General features: G+C 32.9%; 1 protein-coding gene across 1 annotated transcript; it reads right to left on the reverse strand.

Moving 5' to 3' along the window:
- Window positions 1-357: 357 nt before the first annotated feature.
- LOC131661234 (uncharacterized) lies at window positions 358-1,635 on the reverse strand. The gene has a single exon (XM_058930697.1). The coding sequence runs from the start codon at window positions 1,633-1,635 to the stop codon at window positions 358-360; it is 1,278 nt and encodes a 425-aa protein (XP_058786680.1).
- Between the last annotated feature and the right edge of the window lie 19,964 nt (window positions 1,636-21,599).

The raw sequence follows: 21,599 nt of genomic DNA on the forward strand, positions 1-21,599 counted from the left end.
AACTCTCTGCAGAAGCAGATGTCTAGATTGATGGTGACTATGCGCGGCATTATCTTGGTTGTCTCGAAACTGGCGGGTGCTGCTTGTTTGGCCACCGGATGGTGAGTAGTTTTGATGGTGTTAAGGCCTTTGGTGGAAGCTTCGAAGCATCTCCTTTCCGCCTTTATATCTCCGTGTAGGGTGGCTACCTAGGATTTGGCCGTGTAGTACTTCATTTTGAGATGAACAGTTGAAGGAACAACAATCAATTATGCCAAACTGGGCGTCCTAGGATGCACTGGTAAATGGAGGGACAATCTATAACAAAAAACTGGACTTTTATGGCTCTGGCTGTCTCGGCCGCTCCGAACGACACGATCAACTCCACGAAGCCCTATGGTTTAGTGACAGTCCCATTGAATCCCTACAGGTCTGATCCCACGTAGGAGTAAGGTGGATTTTGTCCAATTGTAGGGTGGAGAATAATTGAGAGTACATGATGTCGACAAAACTGCCTTGGTCGACCAGAATGCGCCGGACATCAAAGTTGGCCATCCGAGCGCGAATGAGCAGTGGAATCGTGGCGGTGGGAGTACCATAGGGAAGCTCTTCCTTATAGAACGCGATTAGTGCGGAACTTCTTCTGGATAGGTCGAGCGTGGCTGTCTTGCTTGAACTAGCCGATATGAGTTCTTCGAACTTTTGTTTGACGGAACCCACGGTTAGTTTGCTGAATCCTCCCCCGGATATCACCATCGCGGAAGGGAATGACTCCCACGGGCTATGCGAAGATAAGAACATCGAGGCACCGACCCTGTCTGGGATATAAAAGTCCTCTGGTGGGGTCACACTCATAGCGACTTGGAGGGTGGAGGTGTCTTCGGCTGGTTGTTCTTCGGCTATTGCCTTCGTTTCTTTGGGAGTCTCTTGCTTTTTGGCGTATTGTTTGAGATGTCCCTCCATGATTAGTATCTCAACCGCATCCTTCAAGTGGATACAATCTTCGGTGTTATGCCTGTGGCCTTTGTGGAACCTATAGTACTTCGATTTGTCCACGTTCGGCCTCGCTGGCATAGACTTCGGGAAGCGAAATTTTCCCGTCTGGAATTCAACATTAACAAACTCGGTCAGAATACGCTCTCGGGACGCGTTCAGAGGGTTATACTCTCGAAACTTCTCGGCTGGACCTTTATAATCTTTGGCATCGCGACTCTTGTATTCTTTCTTCTTGTCGTTTCCCCGCCGAGAACTCTCTTCATGGCAGGTACGTTTAGCGCTTTCCTCCTGTCTGGAGTTTCGAACCGCGTGGGAGGTCTCTTTCTCTTCATATTGAATATACGCGTGTGCTTTGAGGAAGAAAGCGTCTAACGTGCCCGGTGTCTCGATGCCCACGGCCTTGGCAAAGTCGGACTGAGGCTGAAGGCCCTGCTCCAAAAGATATTTTTTCATGTCCGCCATAGTGCAGACCTGGACGGCCTCCTTGTTGAACCTTTCAATATACGCCCGAAGAGATTCGTCTTTCCCCTGGCTAATGGCCTCCAACGAGGCTTCTAATTTGGGGTGTCTGCAAGAGGCCGTGAAGTGCCTCGAGAAGAGCCAGCCGAGTCCTTTCCATGATGTGATGAACTCATCTGGGAGACTCTTGTACCAGGTCATAGTGCCTTTGTGCAAGGTGGTCTGAAATAAACGGCATTTGATCGCACTGGGGACCCCTCGATAGTCAAGAAGGGCATCGATGTTCTCGATGTATTCGTATGGATCAGTAATTTCGTCGTAAGTGCCCAGTGAGGGAGGTTTCTCCAATCCAGTAGGTAAGGGAGCCTCCAGTATGGCTCGATATAAGGGATCGCGGCGTCACTCCTCCTCGTCACTAGGGATCGGAGTCGGGGAATGGCTGTGTCTCTGTCTGTGATGGCGGCGGTGATCTGTCGGTTTCGGGGACGGCGACCTTGATCGTCTTTTTGAACACGGAGAGGGTGAGCGCTGACGAGAGCGATGATCTTCTTTGCTTCTTTTGGCTATAGAGGAAGGTTGGTCGCTTCTTGACGGAGAGTGTTGTCTTTTCTTGGCCCCTAAAGCGTCAGGCTTGGGACGTCGGTCTTTACTGGAGTGGTGTTGATGTTCCAAGGCTCCAACCCGGTCATTCTGCTGGCAGATCAGAGCGTTCGTCTGATTTAGAGCGGCTAAAATGGAGATCATGGTTGGATCGGTCGGGGTTGGCTTTGTTGCCGAGATAGGGTTCTCAAGGAAGGCTTCTTTGTCCTTTCTGCTAGTGTCACCGTGATGGAAGGTGGTGTTGTTATGGGCATCTTCCGAGGAGGGAGATGTTGTCAGGCCATCGCGGGGCTGAGAAATGGCGTTGTTGAGAGGCAGTACAACAAATTCAATGTCAATTTTTTTCACCTGTACAGCGTCCAGAGATGAGAAATCTTTGTTGTTGACGACCATGAATTATTACGAATGAGAGCTTTGGTTTTTGAGTTCTTGCAGACGCAAGAAGTGGTCAAAGAGTGCAAGAAAGAGAATCGGGGAAGCAAGATTTTCCCATAGACGGTGCCACTGTTCTTTCCGGCTGAACAGGTGGCCAACAACGGTAGACTTGATCTTCGGTGATGGTTGAGAGAAAAAAAGGGGTTGTACTTGCAAGACACTATGATGTCAAAGTAAGTGAAGAAACAAGGAGGTACAACCAAAAGTATGAGATTTAGGTGAGAAAAAATGAATTACCTTGCCCTCTAGAGATAGAGGGTTATTTATAATAGTCTCCTAGGAATGGATCCCATATTTTTATGGGCTTGAGCGCTATTTGCGGCCCAGAATATAAGATAACGTTAGGTTAGGTCTTGACGGGCCTTCCCAAAGGAGCAAGTCGTTGCCGAGCATGGGATACCCGCGTGCTCAATTGGCAGCTAGTTTTGCTTGGTAGAGGGGGTGCATGCACTGGGCCAATATTTACTGGGCCAAAGTGGTGGATTGGGCCAATTAGAGTGATTGGTCCGGTCCAGAACATATACGTTTAGTGAGGTGTTGGAAAAAACAAGCAATCAACATATTTTAAAATAAACTCAACATACATAACACAAAGGTTATCTTCTGTAATTGTGGTGAAATGTTAATTACATTCCAAATCAATTGTAGTTGCTGGGTTTCAAACGCATTACCTAAATATATCACAATAATTGTTTAGTATGACTGTTGTGATAGATAGCGTGCTAGCTAGCTTATAACCATGGCCACACACCCGTTGTGGAAACTAACATAAATACAACCACCCTTTACATCACAATGGTTGGTCAGACATTGTGGTATCCCTTTTCTAACTGTTGTGGTATCACTCTTACATAGTAGTGAATGATAGAAAATTGATTCGTTGAATCCAGATTTTGACCATGAGCCAAAAAATCTTAGGCTTGGACTTGCCCCTGATGAAATGAACCCATTTGGTGGTCAGAGTGTTAACCATACTTCATGACATGTTTTCGTATGAATTATAACTTTTCTTCATGGTCGTACATGAAGTGAAAATATATGTTGTTAACTTGTTATCTATAATGACTTGGGGGCCAAGATAACATGGAAACGACATAGATATTTATATAAGTCCAATGATTGAAGATTAAAGATTTTTATGGGAGGAAGGCGTTAATGTTGATGATGTGTATTCAGGTGAAAGTTTAAGATGTATGCCTTGTTATTTTAAACAATCAACGATTTTTTTATATCTGGTAATTTGTTTGGATACAACGTCAAGGAACATAAAGTGTGTCATATATGTGAATCTAATGCATGCACCCACCAACTTTAGTATGGATAAAAAGACCGCTTATCTTTAGTATCAAAAATTTCTAAATCCCAATCATTTACATCATAGATTGCGGAAGACTTTTAATTAAGAGCAAAACTTCACAACCAAATCATCTAAATTATAGGTGTTTAGAGACAAGACACCAAAAGATGTTTGTTCACGTTGCACATTTTGCTTCCTTTAGAATAATGAATCAAGAGAACACTAATATTGTATGTTGGTTATTTTCTTATTTGATGTAATAATGTATAAAATGTATGTGATTTTGCGCCATTTTGATTTTGATTTAATAATATATAGTTTTGGCTAATAACGTTTGCTATTTTGGTTTTGGTTCTCAAATGTTTTGTTGCTGTTTTTGTATATATTTGTTTTGATTAAAAAAAATACAAGTTATAATAAAATTTATGTAAAATTAAAAAATTTATATTTTAGAAAAAAATAAAGTATTTTACCAGAGTTGGTTCTTCCAACCGTGGAGAAAAGTAATCTCACTCTATCTACCTCGGTTAAAAGCAACAACCGTGGTGGAAAGGTATACACATCATTTTAAGAATGTCAAAATGTTGTTGTTGAATATCAAACTTATGATCATGTCACTTTTCACTACCGTTGGATATTCCAACGTCTAACTATGGTGAAAAGTAACACGATATCCGATTTTCACCTTGACTAGTAGTCAGTGGTGAAAAATAACACATTTTCTATCACACTTTTTATTATCAAGGACCACTAACTGTAATGAAATTCTTCTCTCAACCGTGTTGATAGATATTTTTTATAATAGTGATGACGCCACCACTACATTTCTCTATCTAGGGAGATAGACGAATACCGAGTGACTAAAATGAGGTTGAATACCATCTTCGATCCATAAATAAACATAAATCTCTTCCACCTCATACAAAAGTTCCATTCTCCCACAAGTTGACGTCACCCACAACTGATGTTGTTGATTAGAGATTATAAAGAACTTAGAGAACTTAATCCCTAATCCTGAATAGGGTGTGTTGTGTCGACCCCAAAAATCTTCCTAAAAAAAGTGAGAATACTAGTTTCCACCGTCTTACTATTAACTCTGATGTTTATAATTAGAACATACTTAATCTGTCTCATAATAAGTATCTCATTTGCACATTTTGTATGTCTTAAAATAAATGTCTCTTTAGAATACCAATACAATACTTATTATTTTTTCTACTACTATACCCTATTCTCCCACAAGCTGACGTCACCCACAACTGATGTTGTTGATTAGAGATTATAAAGAACTTAGAGAACTTAATCCCTAATCCTGAATAGGGTGTGTTGTGTCGACCCCAAAAATCTTCCTAAAAAAAGTGAGAATACTAGTTTCCACCGTCTTACTATTAACTCTGATGTTTATAATTAGAACATACTTAATCTGTCTCATAATAAGTATCTCATTTGCACATTTTGTATGTCTTAAAATAAATGTCTCTTTAGAATACCAATACAATACTTATTATTTTTTTCTACTACTATATCCTATTCTCCCACAAGCTGACGTCACCCACAACTGATGTTGTTGATTAGAGATTATAAAGAACTTAGAGAACTTAATCCCTAATCCTGAATAGGGTGTGTTGTCGACCCCAAAAATCTTCCTAAAAAAAGTGAGAATACTAGTTTCCACCGTCTTACTATTAACTCTGATGTTTATAATTAGAACATACTTAATCTGTCTCATAATAAGTATCTCATTTGCACATTTTGTATGTCTTAAAATAAATGTCTCTTTAGAATACCAATACAATACTTATTATTTTTTTCTACTACTATACCCTATTCTCCCACAAGCTGACGTCACCCACAACTGATGTTGTTGATTAGAGATTATAAAGAACTTAGAGAACTTAATCCCTAATCCTGAATAGGGTGTGTTGTGTCGACCCCAAAAATCTTCCTAAAAAAAGTGAGAATACTAGTTTCCACCGTCTTACTATTAACTCTGATGTTTATAATTAGAACATACTTAATCTGTCTCATAATAAGTATCTCATTTGCACATTTTGTATGTCTTAAAATAAATGTCTCTTTAGAATACCAATACAATACTTATTATTTTTTTCTACTACTATACCCTATTCTCCCACAAGCTGGCGTCACCCACAACTGATGTTGTTGATTAGAGATTATAAAGAACTTAGAGAACTTAATCCCTAATCCTGAATAGGGTGTGTTGTCGACCCCAAAAATCTTCCTAAAAAAAGTGAGAATACTAGTTTCCACCGTCTTACTATTAACTCTGATGTTTATAATTAGAACATACTTAATTTGTCTCATAATAAGTATCTCATTTGCACATTTTGTATGTCTTAAAATAAATGTCTCTTTAGAATACCAATACAATACTTATTATTTTTTTCTACTACTATACCCTATTTATTATTTTAAATTCATAGAATAATTAATGTATTTGATTTATATATAGACTAAATACATTAATCATTAAATGAATTAAAAAGAGAATTTTCCCTTATAATAAAGAAGAGAGATTATTATATTTGATAAATAAAAGTACTTTACAAAAGTGAAATTTAAAACCTAACTTCTCAGTCCGTAACAACCCGTAACTTTTCAGAAGGGTTTTCATTTATTTTCAACTAAATTAAACTCACTGAATTGCTTAAGTAGTAACTTCATTTAGTTGTCGCTGTTGCTGACAGACAATAGTCATGTGAGTTAGAAGAAGAGACACAGAGAGTTAGAAATTCATTTCACACTTGTACATTGTTTGAGTTTGACATTAAAGTAGTACAAAATAACATCTGAATTTGGTAGTTGTATGTTAACGACGCTCACATGAATAATGTTCCCTTCATTTACTTCAATCACTGAACATTGGTCCACATTCATAAATCAAGATGTTGACACTTGAGACCACGTTCTTCATGATAGTTTAAGCATAACCTAAGATGCGTTTAAATTAATATTTTTTTACATATATTTTTATGTAATGATAAAAAAAAAATTGCTTACCTAATATATATATTTTTCATTTGTTTCTTTTTATTACCTTTTATACTGTTGTAGAGATATTCCCTATATTATTACAAAAAAGTTGAATTGTTAGAAATAATTATTATTCCACAATTTAACTGGGTTATTTTTGAAAACGTGCAAAGCTGAATATCATATAAAGTTCAAAAATTGTTACGATTAAATTATAGATAAATAAACTCATATAAAATATTTTCATTATGAAATTAAAGTAAATTAAAGTCTCTAAATATTTTGTCATAGTTAAATTTTGACTAATTTATCTAAAACCTCCAAAACATTAAAGACGGTTTTACTAACTAAAGTCGGACGGCTTTATTAACTAAAGCCGCATGCATAAATTTTATCTTCAACTTTCACCTCTAAACTAAAAACATTTCCTCTTTTTTGATAAAATTATATTCCATATGGTAGTATATAGTTGCACATGTAGAAATCCTCTTACCACAATTCTGAAATAATTGAATTGAGATAAGAGTGGCCTCTGACAATACTATTCTCATTTCTACCCTCAAGAATGACAAACAGTTCTTTCTCAAAAAATAAATGAAAATCTCCACTTGTTTACTGGTTTTTCCTAGGTATTCCCTTTTGAGTATTGTCCAAAATCAAATGCTGCATTTGTTTCCATTTAAAAAAAGTTGAATTTGTATATGATGCTTTCTATTCCTTTAATACATGTTGTTGGGTCTATTTTGAATATATGACGTATCAAATGAGAGTTGAGAACTTTTAATAATAAACATAAGATTTAAAATTTGTTTCAGACGTTACAGAAACAATAATTAATAGATAGATTTTTGGTTTAAATATATATTACATAAATACAGATTTGATCATTGATTTTAAATCGTATGATTTTTATTAAAAATTCTTATAATAACCAAATTTCTCATTTGATACGTCTTTTATCACTACAAAAAAACTCCTCCCCAGCGACATAAGTTGCGACGTGGACAACACGTGGCTAGAAAATTCTTGTTGCGACGTGACCTAAACATCGCCACCTATATTTTAATAATAAATAACTTTACAGCTTTAAAGTGACTAGAAGTCAGACATGGGGTAATGTGAAAAACAGTTGCGACGTGGGATACACGTCGCTACATTAATTACATAAATTAATTCACCACACCCCATAACGTTCAAATGGGGGGAATATTCAAATTTATGAAAAATTTGGTTGTGACGTTATTATCACGTCGCTACATTTAAAAATCAAAAACAACGTTCCATTGATGTGACACAGTGGCAGCTCTGCAGGCGTGTATGTGACCGTTGCCATGTTGCGACGTGCATGTCACGTGGCAACTAGCGATGTGCACTCCACGTCGCTACATTGTCTTTTAATCCAACCATTTCACTTCCCCCCACCACCATTCACGAAACCCTTCTCTGCAAACTCTTTCTCTGCAAACTCAAAAACCCTTTCTCTGCAAACCCAAACCCTTCTCCTAAAATCCAACCCTTCTCTCCCAAATCAATTCAATCCCAATTCTTTTTTGAATCAAAGGTAGTTAATGTTATTTTGATATTTTGTTTATTTTCTGATAATTTTATTATATATGTTGTTGTTAATTTTTTATTTTTTTCTGTATAGGTTAATTAGTAGATTGAAGAAGGTTGTAGATTGAAGAAGGAGGAGTAGATTGAAGAAGAGGTAAGTTATTTTTGTGTATTATAGTATATATTAAATAGATTTAATAGGTATATATGTTAATTTGTTTATAAAATTTGTTTAATAGGTATTGTATTTGTTGAAAATATATTGTGTTTGTTATAAAATTTATAAAATTCTAGTATATATTGTGTTTGTATATATTGTGTTTGTTATATTGTGTTTGTATTTGTTGTAGTATATATATATATATATATATATATATATATATATATATATATATATATATATATATATATATATATATATATATATATATATATATATATATATATATATATAGGTATGTTTATTATATATGTTTATTTATTAGGTATATTATAAAGTTTTCATTTTTAATTTTTATTATATATATTAGTTATTATAATGAGTAATATTATACTATATTTTAAAAAAACAGAATATATATTAGATATGTATATTATACTATATTTATATATATTTGTTTATTAGATATGTTTATTATATATTTTTGTTTATTAGGTATGTTATACTTTATTATAAAAAAATAGAATATTTATTAAAATATTTATATAGAATTTAATTTTTATTATAAATTTAATTTTTACATATATAGAAATTAACTTTTTATGTTTATAATAAAAAGATAATATTTTTATATTATGGATTATGAAAATAAAATATTAAAAAGAAAATAATTTTATACATATAAGTTATGAATTTTTTATGTTTATATAAAATAAGTTATTTTTTTGAAGAATAGAAAGATAAACAAACTATAATTAAAAATACATCATTTTTATATATATTTGATAAAAATAGTTTTATTAACAAAATTCTAATAGAATATGTTTTATATGTAATATATATTATTGTTTTTAAAAATAGAAATTATTATTAAAAATAATATACATATTAATCTTAATGAGATCTTAATGAGTGTAAAAGTTATGTTTACAATATATTATTTATATTTAAAAATAAAAAATAAAATATTATAATTTAAACTAAAATAATATTTTTAATAATAGTAAATATTTAAAATTAGTATTTTTATTAAAGAATATTTTCAATATGTGTAGCTTAAAATGTGTAGTTAATAAAATAGTAACTTTATGGTTAACATAGGTTCAATATAACATGTGTAGTTAAAAATATTAGTAGTATTTTTATTAAATAATATTTTTAAGAATAGTAAATATTAACTAGTATACGTCTAAGAATAATATCAAGTTGATTAGTATTCTAACTCCAAATGACAATGATTGTATAAATGTGCAGTATGGAATATTATCGGTATTATCGTAGTTGGATGTACGATAGAAGATGCGGAAGAAGCAGTCTGATATGGAGGAGCAGCATGCGCGACAGATGGAGGGCATTATGAAGAAGCAAGCTGAGATGGAGGAGCAGATGAGACGGTTTATGCAAGGAGGGGGAAAGTAATGCTCCTCCTCAAGAGCCGGAGGATGACGGGGTGGCTGATGATTTTAATCCGGATAACTATTTTCCGGATGATGCCTCTTAAAAACATTTTGTATTTTATTTGTTTTAAATTTTTTTTAATGTAAAATATTCTACATTTTAATTCATTAAAATATTAGTTTTAAATTTTAAATTTTATTTAATTGAATTTATTATATAATGTTTATTATATTAATTTATTTTATATAAATTTATTATATAAATTAGTTTTTATAGATTTTATTATATAAATTTTATTTTATAGATTTTATTATATAAATTTTATTATATATAAATTTATTATATATATTTTATTATATATTATATTTTATTATATATTAATTAATTATATAAAATATATAAAATAAAACAAATCTAGCGTGAATAAATTTTTTAAAAAAAAAAAAGCATTTAATGTAGCGATGTGGGAAACACGTCGCTACATTGGTCAACAAACACACTTCCCCACACCTGCCACACCTGCTGTGTGTGCAGTGGGATGTTTCCTATGTAATCCTGTTGCGACGTGGGAGTCACGTCGCTATTTTCTGACGTGGTCTCCACGTCGCTACAACGTTGCCACGCGTGCTCCTGCGACATAAATGCTCACGTCGCTACTTTTTGTTTGCCACGTGATTTTGCATGTTGCGACGTGTAATCCACGTCGCTGCAGAGAACATTTTTTGTAGTGTATATATATATATATATATATATATATATATATATATATATATATATATATATATATATATATATATATATGTGTGTGTGAGAGAGAGAGAGAGAGAGTATGTAACTAAACAAAGGATGAGATATGCATGTGTTGTACTTGGTATGAACTAAATACAGTAAATAGTACTACTAGGGCTAATTGAAAGCCACTGAGTGCTCTTTCATTACTTTCTGGCAAACCAAAGTGGTCCTTGAAAACAAGTAGTCTCTAGAGTTTCATCCATACATTAACTTTCTCGACCTTTTCTTAAAGGTTTTAATAATGTAGGGTCATAGATGTGATGTTGATGAAAAGTTAAAGCTTCCATCATGCATCCTCATTACTCTCCTCTGCTAAAAGATAACATATGTATGCACCATACTAGCATAGTCCAAAACTTTAAAGCTATATAGAGTACAAACCAGGAACACAATCATAACTAGTTCAACTTATATTCTGTCTTCATATATACATTTGTTTGTGAGTAAAAGTTCCTTTCAAAATTTGAAATACTTCAAGTGTAATACTTTTCAATAATATATATGTCTATGTTCTGTCTACCTCAAAAAAAAAGTCAGAATTAAATACTTTTTGGAATGAAAAAAAAAATACTCCGAGCCTAAATTATAATTAAATATTCTTCTTTTAAGTTCATTGAATAATCAATGTATTTTGTCTACATAAAAGATCAGATACATTTATTATTCAATAAACCTAAAAAGAGAATATTTACTTATAATAATAGCAAGAGAGAATATATTACTAAGATTTATGTTTTAATGTAGATTTTTATACACCAAAAATAATAGTAGAATTATCTCTATCTGAACTGAATACTTTAAATTTTCAGCAAAAACAAAAGAGTGCACAAACTCATGTGGCTAGTTGCAAGGTTCGTTTTCATGATGTTTTTTTTTATGGACCGTTATACCTATAAACGAATAAAGTTGCCAAAAGATTAGGTTTAGGCATATAGCTAGGGTAGGTGTGTCATTAAGATGATGGATATTAATAATGTCAAGCAACTCATCATTATGTAGTTTACTAATAGTATGCATATGTAACCAAATATGGAGTTATAAGTAGTTGGAATTCTAACACATCAATCAACCAAATTATTCCACATTAGGAGAAGATGTGAAATAGGTGACATGACAAGCGTGATTTGTTTTAAGTTATTTATGGTGATGAATTTGCTACTAAAACACTACAAGAAAAATATCCTATACCTATGGCCACTTAAAGCAGGGACTTTTTTTTTCCAAGAGAAAAAGAATTTTATTGATAGAGATCTGAAAAGGCTTTAGTTAAATTTGGGTTGGACTTGAATAGTCTTATTTTATTTTTGTCTTGAATGGTTTTTTGGGCCTGGCTATTAGATCCCTCCTAATGGAGGATTTAACCTATCACCTTAAAAATTGAACATGGCACCTCCCAATATCTTTATAATGGCAAAAATGTTCATGAACAAATTTGGGGTAGCAAAAATGAAATTTTTGGTAGATTATCAGAATTTTCCATTAACATACAAATTTTCTATAATTCTTTTTTAAATTGTTGGTATGAATTTTTTTCAAAAAAAAAAATTTAATTTTAATATTATCGGATATTTTGAAATTTTCAGTAAATTTTAAAAAGTGTTGTAATTTATCAAAATTTTCAGTAGTGCAAAAAAAAATTCTATCGAATATGAACTATCGAATTTTTCGAAAAATTTCGGTATTTTTTTGAAATTTCTGATAAACGTGAAAATAAATTTCTAAATTTTTTTGTATGGCCATAAAAGTAATATAGCAGTCATTGTTTGGGGGTGGCAAGTTAAATCCTCCTCCTAATGAACTTAATCCCGTGTTTTTTCAAAACTATCTAAGGTTTTTCTAATGTAGTTAAGTTGATACTCTATGTGAGACCTATCTTTAACTTCATCATCGACTCCCATCTTCGTACAAACCCTGTCCACAATTACTTCATTATCATCATTGTGAATGATGGCACCGAGGTTCCATTCTCCATTAGTGGTCGTGTTTGCATCAGTATTGATGGTAAAGGTATTTTCCTCATCTTTATGGTCCTTCATCCACTTATTTGTATCATTCTTATGATTGTATTTTTTTTATTTCTTCTTTGCATGTGCTCAAACCCTTGATTATGTCCACGTGTATGCTTGATATTGTGACTTTTCCAAGTCTTGAGGTGGTTTTCTCCTTGTACGAGCTCAGATCCTTAATTATCGCTGATCCGCTGTCGCGCGCGGGTCAAAAACGAGTATTTTGTAAAACTGTAGTACGACGGTAAGGTGACTCGAATATCGTCTCTCAAGGACTCTTAATTATTACTAACTGAAATCGAATTGGGGGGGGTTGGTTTGGTTCGTTTTTAAGAAGAAAAGTGCTTAAAATAAGTGATTCTGAAATAAGCTGTTTTAAAAATAAGTGATTATGGAGTTAAGCTAATCTGCTGTTTCGGTTCCTATCTATCATCGATTACTACAATATCACTGTCCTAAGCGGAATCTATTCATATTTGATCATAACAACAATCCACAAGCGAGATAGAAATTATAAGAATTATGTTTCTCTTTTCACCGAATTAAGCAAACGGTTAATAAAATCAGCGGATTAACGGATTAAGCAAACGATAATACGCATTCGATTGTAGGAAAACATAAATCAATCAAATTAACAAAACTATATATGATGATTTGAATTAAGCAAACAAACAACATAAACAGAATTGATATGAATAGAAAATGAATTGCGAAATTGTATAAACCTCAAGTTTGGAATCCGAATTACAGCAGATTAACTCAGCAGGGATTAGTTCGCCATGGATCAATTCGTACAACCTTGATTTTTCGTGAAATAGTAGATGGAATGAACAGTGTCGCGGCTGCTACCCTAAGGGGAGAGAGAACGACCCGTTTTACAATCCAACTGGGTCAAAAATACGACCCAGGCCCAAAACTAATTGACCCGAAACTTAACTAAAACTAGTGCTGCAACTTCAACGAATTTTCTGGCCCTTCTACAGTCCGATTCTGACTTCGGCTCCAACATAAGAATTGTAGCTCTTTCTCTTAGCTTTCCGGCGATTTTTAGAACGCCTCAATCGGACTCCTGGAACTCTAGATATGATCGTTTCCGTGCAGACTGTTAAAGCTGAAAATTAAATACGAAAATCAAATAACAATAAAAATAAATTAAAATATAAAAACATTATAAAATACAAAAATAAGACAAGCAAACCATGGAAATGTATAAGTACAACCGTAGAGGAATGTGCATCAAAATGCACTGATCAAATTCCCCCACACTTGAACTTTTGCACTCCGAGCAAAATGAAAAACAAAACAAAGAAAGCACAAATACATCAACAGTTATTCATCCTAGGCTACAAATCTTCTTCGGGTAAGTTTGCATCGACAGGTACTAATCTTGCACACTAAGGACATCGTAAGAACACTAACCACAGATATGCAGACATAAGCCTCCTAAATACACAAACCAATTCAAATCATATTATTATACCATAGCCTAACTTACTCATCCTTTTTGCTCTTTTTCATTTAGGCGCAATCACATTAAGCCCGTTATCTCCACACACTTATAGCAGGACGACCGGTTAGTGACTCTGATCCTTTTGCACGGGGTTCCGGTACTTGCGTGGCATAACCCTTTGCTTACTCAGATGTAGTTGCGGGGGATCGGACTGTAATCCTCCCTACCAAGTTCAGCACCAGAAACCGATGAACCAACTAACAAAGAGTTTTGAAAACTTTTTTTTTTAAGATTACACAACCGTTGGGTTAAGTGACCGGGTGAGGATCACCAAACTTAGAAGGTGTATTACCTTTTTCTTTTCTTTTTTTTTTCTTTTCGGAACATTCACTTATATTCATCGGCTTCCCTGCGTAAAGTGTGTGAGAGATGGTGTCGACTGCTGAAATAAACTACTCAAGAGCTGTCAGAGAATGAGAATTTAAGGCTAAAACATAATAAAAAATTCAAATCGATTTCCATATGCAGGAGACGTACGGTGTTAGAACGATACCGATCTTGTGAATTTTTCCCACGTCTCCGCAAACTCGACTCAAATCAGTCTATAGCCTAAAACTTTCAAGAAGATGCATTTTTTTATTGGTTGAAATTAAAACAAAAACAAAAAAAAAATTGAAAGAAAACAAAACAAATAAATGATTCTCTCCCCCACACTTAAGACATACATTGTCCTCAATGAAAGAACATTAATATAAAATAAGAGTGAGAGAAAGGAAAGAACACACCCGAGTAGTCAAGGAGGATAAGTGATCACATAAGCTGCCTTTCCCAAAGAGAGATCTTCTATATTCTCTTCTTCCAAAGTGGGGCTCTCATGGAGTAGCTTTCGATAATTCTCATCGTCCTTAAAAAGTGGTTTAGCTCCTTCGCCTTTTATTCCAGGATCAAAGAATGTTCTTCTAAAAGTAAAAGTGTCAAATGGGCACGTGAAGGTGCTCTCATCTTTCACAACATCAAGGAACCAAAGGTTATGGGGCTGCCTCGCTACTTTTGCTGCATCTTCAAGTGAGATCCTATGCACACACATGGACGAACTAATATCATAAATGTCATCCAAGGTCCATCCAATTCCTTTGTTATGCTTCTTCAAAACCTGCAAAAACTTACTTTCTTGATCAAAATAAAGTTTAGAAGAAATTATAACCGGAAGTTTTTCATTCATCTCTAAATAAGTATATTTAAGATTTTGAGGAATTGGTTTCAGCTCCCGGGAAGGTGGTTGTTCAATGGATGGTTTGATCCGGGCAGCCGGGGTGTCGAGAGCTTCATCTACATGAACAACTTCATTTACAACCTCATCTGTAGTAAGAATATCAACTTGCAAGGCAACCTCAATTTCAGCACAAACAGAGCAAATTTTAGTGTCAGTACAAACATCACAAGAGTAAACATCATCAAAACAACACAATGATGGAAAATCATCTGCAAACAAATCAGTACAAGTATCATCAACATTTTCAGAAAGAAACTCTATTTGAAAAACAGAATGCTCTTCCAAGCGTTGTTGGTTTGATCCTTGAGCTTGCTGCATGGCATTCATCAAAGTGGCAAGCTGTCCAATCTGTGTTTGCAAAGTCTGGAGAGTAGAATCTACTTGCTGTTGATACTGAAGATTATTTGCAGCCATTTGTTTGACAATATCCTCTAGTGAAGGTTCGGAAGGGGCAGAGCACACAACCTGAAATTCCTTCAGATGCTTATGCGGATCCTCACCTGCAAAACTATTAAACCTAGGCAACAAATGTGTTAAACCATATTCCAATTCAAAAGGTGCATCACCCGCAGGATAGTAAATACATAAACCATTATAGTTCACATTAGGGACAGCCAACTGCGTTAGTGTTCTTTGTTCAGCCATGAGTTCAACAAACACCGAAATACCGATAAAGTCCCATACATGCAGAAACGAATAGAAAGAATAAAAACGATTAAACTAAATTCAGAAAAATATAAAAACACGAAATTTAATCTAATTAAGACAAATAAGAATTTTGGGATTTTTTTTGGATTTTTTTGACTCTATGAAAACAGTAAAAAATTCATTAAAAATAGAAAAACGATGAATTTGGCGATTTGGGGTCGAATTCCCTTACTCTTGTAGAGTAAGGGAGTATTGATCGCACGATTTTTCTACTTCCAATAGGCAAAAACGTTTTACAATCGAATACAATTTTTGCAAAAACTGATTTTTTCGACTCTAAACGCGGACTGACCAAAACCGTGAGGAAACTACGGCCTAAACGCACGAACACTAAATCTAAGACTCTAAAATCAGTTAATATTCACAAGAATCCCCGGCAACGGCGCCAATTTGATCCGCTGTCGCGCGCGGGTCAAAAACGAGTATTTTGTAAAACTGTAGTACGACGGTAAGGTGACTCGAATATCGTCTCTCAAGGACTCTTAATTATTACTAACTGAAATCGAATTGGGGGGGGGTTGGTTTGGTTCGTTTTTAAGAAGAAAAGTGCTTAAAATAAGTGATTCTGAAATAAGCTGTTTTAAAAATAAGTGATTATGGAGTTAAGCTAATCTGCTGTTTCGGTTCCTATCTATCATCGATTACTACAATATCACTGTCCTAAGCGGAATCTATTCATATTTGATCATAACAACAATCCACAAGCGAGATAGAAATTATAAGAATTATGTTTCTCTTTTCACCGAATTAAGCAAACGGTTAATAAAATCAGCGGATTAACGGATTAAGCAAACGATAATACGCATTCGATTGTAGGAAAACATAAATCAATCAAATTAACAAAACTATATATGATGATTTGAATTAAGCAAACAAACAACATAAACAGAATTGATATGAATAGAAAATGAATTGCGAAATTGTATAAACCTCAAGTTTGGAATCCGAATTACAGCAGATTAACTCAGCAGGGATTAGTTCGCCATGGATCAATTCGTACAACCTTGATTTTTCGTGAAATAGTAGATGGAATGAACAGTGTCGCGGCTGCTACCCTAAGGGGAGAGAGAACGACCCGTTTTACAATCCAACTGGGTCAAAAATACGACCCAGGCCCAAAACTAATTGACCCGAAACTTAACTAAAACTAGTGCTGCAACTTCAACGAATTTTCTGGCCCTTCTACAGTCCGATTCTGACTTCGGCTCCAACATAAGAATTGTAGCTCTTTCTCTTAGCTTTCCGGCGATTTTTAGAACGCCTCAATCGGACTCCTGGAACTCTAGATATGATCGTTTCCGTGCAGACTGTTAAAGCTGAAAATTAAATACGAAAATCAAATAACAATAAAAATAAATTAAAATATAAAAACATTATAAAATACAAAAATAAGACAAGCAAACCATGGAAATGTATAAGTACAACCGTAGAGGAATGTGCATCAAAATGCACTGATAACAACGACATTTAATCGCATGTAAAAACAGACACATAACACATAAATTCGGATGAACCGATAACAACATAATTTAGTCTTTAAAATAAAACAAATTTTAAATCAAGCAGCAAAATCACAATTTAAACTTCAAATGAAATAATATCTTTGTCCAACTGAAAAACCACTTCAAAACACAAAGTACTTAATGAAATCAACTTAAAATTCAACAACTGAAGTAATAACAACAACAAAGCAACAAGCGTTCATCCCCCGAGTGTTACGTATCAGAGTGACGAAACCGACTCGAACTAATGAAGGTAAACAACCTTCATTCCGGATTACCTACATGTTACCAACATAGGGGTAACATTCAAACAGAAGGGGTGATAAATACTATGCTAGAATCAGCTCATGCAAATCACCACTTCATAACTTTTAAGCAACGTTTATCACAACAAAATCATCAACTTAATATAACAATTATTTTGTCATCACATCAAGTCAACATATAAGGTGCAACATGGAATGCGACTCGTTACAATGCACATGCATGTGGTACCAACAGGGTATAAGCCCTCAACTTAATATTGCCAATTAATAGAGGCATCAACAAGGCATAAGCCTTCAACTTTAAGCTTTTGCCAATCCAGGCCAACTTATAGAGCATAAGCTCCTAACTTTCATGCTATGTATGCGACAACATTATGAATGCAACAATAACAACAACAATAGATTCAACACTGGCATAAGCCGACGACAAACAATAATATCAACAACAATTCAACGCTGGCATAAGCCTACAAACAACAACAACAACAACAATAATTCAACCCTGGTATAAGCCTACATAAAACAACAACAACAATTCAACACTGACATAAACCTACAAAAAACAACAACAACAACAACAACAACAACAACAATTCAACACTGGCATAAGCCTACAACTTGGTTTTGCCAATCAATAGAGGCAACACAACAAAGTTCATCACTACCTGCAATATTATTGGAAAATATTTCTTTATTTCATAATTGTTGATGTCGTTGCAATATTCCAAATGGTAAACCTGACTATTGGAAAATATTTCTTTATGATATAGTTTATCCATTACTGTGATTATATGAGGTCTTGGTCTGAATTAACAATCGAGTAGAAATTTATGAGTCGAATGAATATAAGTCTGGAAATTAAAGGAATTGGTATGTCGTGGGCACCACAGAGATTAGGTGGCGACTGCTACCATATGAAAGGGGTGGGTGGCGACTACCACCATAAAAAAATGAGTGGGTGGCGACTACCACCATAAAAAAATGAGTGGGTGGCGAGTGCCACCCTTAACAACAACAAGAGGAGTGCTTGCTCCTAGTAGAAAAGGGCGAGAGGAGCGCTTGCTCCTAGTGGAAAAGAGGTGAGGGGCGCCTGCTCCTAAACACCAATTCCAGAAACACACTCACATCATTATAATACTTAGATAGGGAAACAAATACAGATTCGGTATATTCCACAACAACAATTGCTATTCATATTGGTATACATTAACACCTCATGCCAGGGGAATTCATTATCCTTGGAAGTCTATTGATAATTAATCACCTGGATATGGTTCCTCTTATTTTCAAAATTTACCTTATTCATACCTTCCCTAAACTTGGCATTTCTTGACTTACTGCTTTGGTTTTGATTATTGAGGTTGCGGGTAATATAGGTAATGGCATTTATTTTGATGGTTCTCCCTTTATTGTCGAGATTGTGGTGGTTAATGTGAATCTTATCCAAGACATCAGAATCGGCCTCGCTAATGATAAGAGGTATATTATTGTGTATGTTGGTATAAAGCTCATCTCACAATTCCATATTTTCATCTCTTGATAGTAGTTGATTTTTGTGTTCCAATTGGTATTGTTAGATCCTCCTCCTCATTTTCCTTTTTTGCCATCAACTAAGATAATAGTCTGGTCGCCTTCTCAATTGATCTTGTTTTTAATCATGTTGTTTGTGTTAATAACTTTATTGTGGTTATTATTATACACATACAAGAAAAACTTCATCCTGCGAAGTGATTTAGTGACGTGATAATCACGTGGCAAAAAAAAGGGCAGTTGCGACGTGATTATCACGTTACTACATGTTTTTAATATTAAAATAATAAAAGGAACCTAAGCACATAGTCAGAGGTTTTTTATAAAAATACATTGTGGTGTGGTAATCACGTCGCGACTTATAAATTAAAATTAAAAAAATAAAAAACTCAAACGTTCATATGGGGGAATTATGAAAATTTCAAATTTTGGTTTGTGACGTGTACGTCGCAAATTGATTTTTTGAAATTCAAAAAATTAACATTGCTCAATTGACTGATAAGGAAGTGACTAGGTTCAATGGACTGACAACTTTTATTAGTGTCATGATTCCCATGTCGTAAATTTTTTAACTGTTGGGGGTTGCGACGTGATTTTTATTTCGCTATTTTGCGACGTGGAAATCACGTTTTTAGGGTCTTTACATATCCAAATTTTTGTTTCCTCTTCAGTTCCTCATTCCCATAATATTTTTCTTTTCATTCAGCTTCCTCTCCCCACTTTCATCCACAACCCCAATCTCCCCCCCCCCCCCCCCCCCCCCCTCTCAATTCAATCTTCATCTCCATTCTTCATCAATTTGAAGGTATGTTTCATTTTATCTCTTTGTTTTTTTAACATTTTTATTTTTTCATTTTTGATTTATTAAATTTTTTATTTTGATTTTACATTTGTAGGTGAATTTTGTTCCAAGCTTCAAGATTCCAACAAATTTGTTCAAGCTTCCATTAAGATATTTTAGAAATTTCATTTGTTATAATTTTCAGATTTTAATATATATAATTACTGAGCTGTTTGTTGTTAAATATGTTTTTTAAATATATAGAGTTATTAAACAAAAATATATATAATTTATGTTATTATGACTTTTTTTAATACATATAATTTTATATTTTATTATAAAACAAAAATATTATATATTAACTAAAATAAATATTTAGTATGTATATATGTAAACATAATTTATAGTATAATTTTATAATATGTAAACATAATTTATAGTATAATTTTATATTTTGTTATAAAAAAATATTGTTATATATTATTATTATAAAACAAAATTTATATTATTATTATTATAAAATAGAATATTATATATTAATTAAAATAAATATTATACAATATTTTATATGTTGTTATAAAAAGAAAATACTATTATGTTAATATGTAAACAGAATTTATAATATGTATAAAAATTAATACGTATATAGTATGAATAAAAATAGAATATATGAAATAGAATATATGTATATAGTATATGTGTGTGTGTGTATATATATATATATATATATATATATATATATATATATATATATATATATATATATATATATATATATATATATATATATATATATATAAAATGGTAAATAAGAAAATTTAATATGTATATAATATGTTATTATGTTTAAATGGTAAAAAATAGAAAATTTAATATGTATAAATATTATATTTTTATAAACAAGTTTATTAAACACAACATTATATTTATATAATATATATTTTGATTTTTGATTTAAATTTTTATATTATTAAAAATATATATATATATATATATATATATATTTAAAATAAAGAAATAATTTAAAAAAATATATATTAAAATTAGAATATATTATATATGTATATTTAAAATAAAATAGAATATAGATATATTTTATGTTTCTTAAAAGAATAATATGTTGGTTAAAAATAAAATTGTTTAAAATATTATTTTTTAAACATAGCATTAAAAAATATATATATGGCTATTATATGGTTATTTTTTAAATACATAAATTTAAATTGTTTATTAAATATTTGTTTAAAAAAAACAAAATAATTATAATTATGTTTATCTTAAAGATTTTATTATATAAGTTTGTATATTATGTGAGAATATGTTAAAGTATCCTTATTCTTAAAATATTGGGTTGGTTGTATTAACCTTTAAGGTTCTGGTGATAGCTATCCTTCGTTTGGAATGTAGGGATGGCAAACA

This window comes from Vicia villosa, linkage group LG1 (genome assembly GCF_029867415.1).
Source record: "Vicia villosa cultivar HV-30 ecotype Madison, WI linkage group LG1, Vvil1.0, whole genome shotgun sequence".
Classification (NCBI taxonomy): domain Eukaryota; kingdom Viridiplantae; phylum Streptophyta; class Magnoliopsida; order Fabales; family Fabaceae; genus Vicia; species Vicia villosa.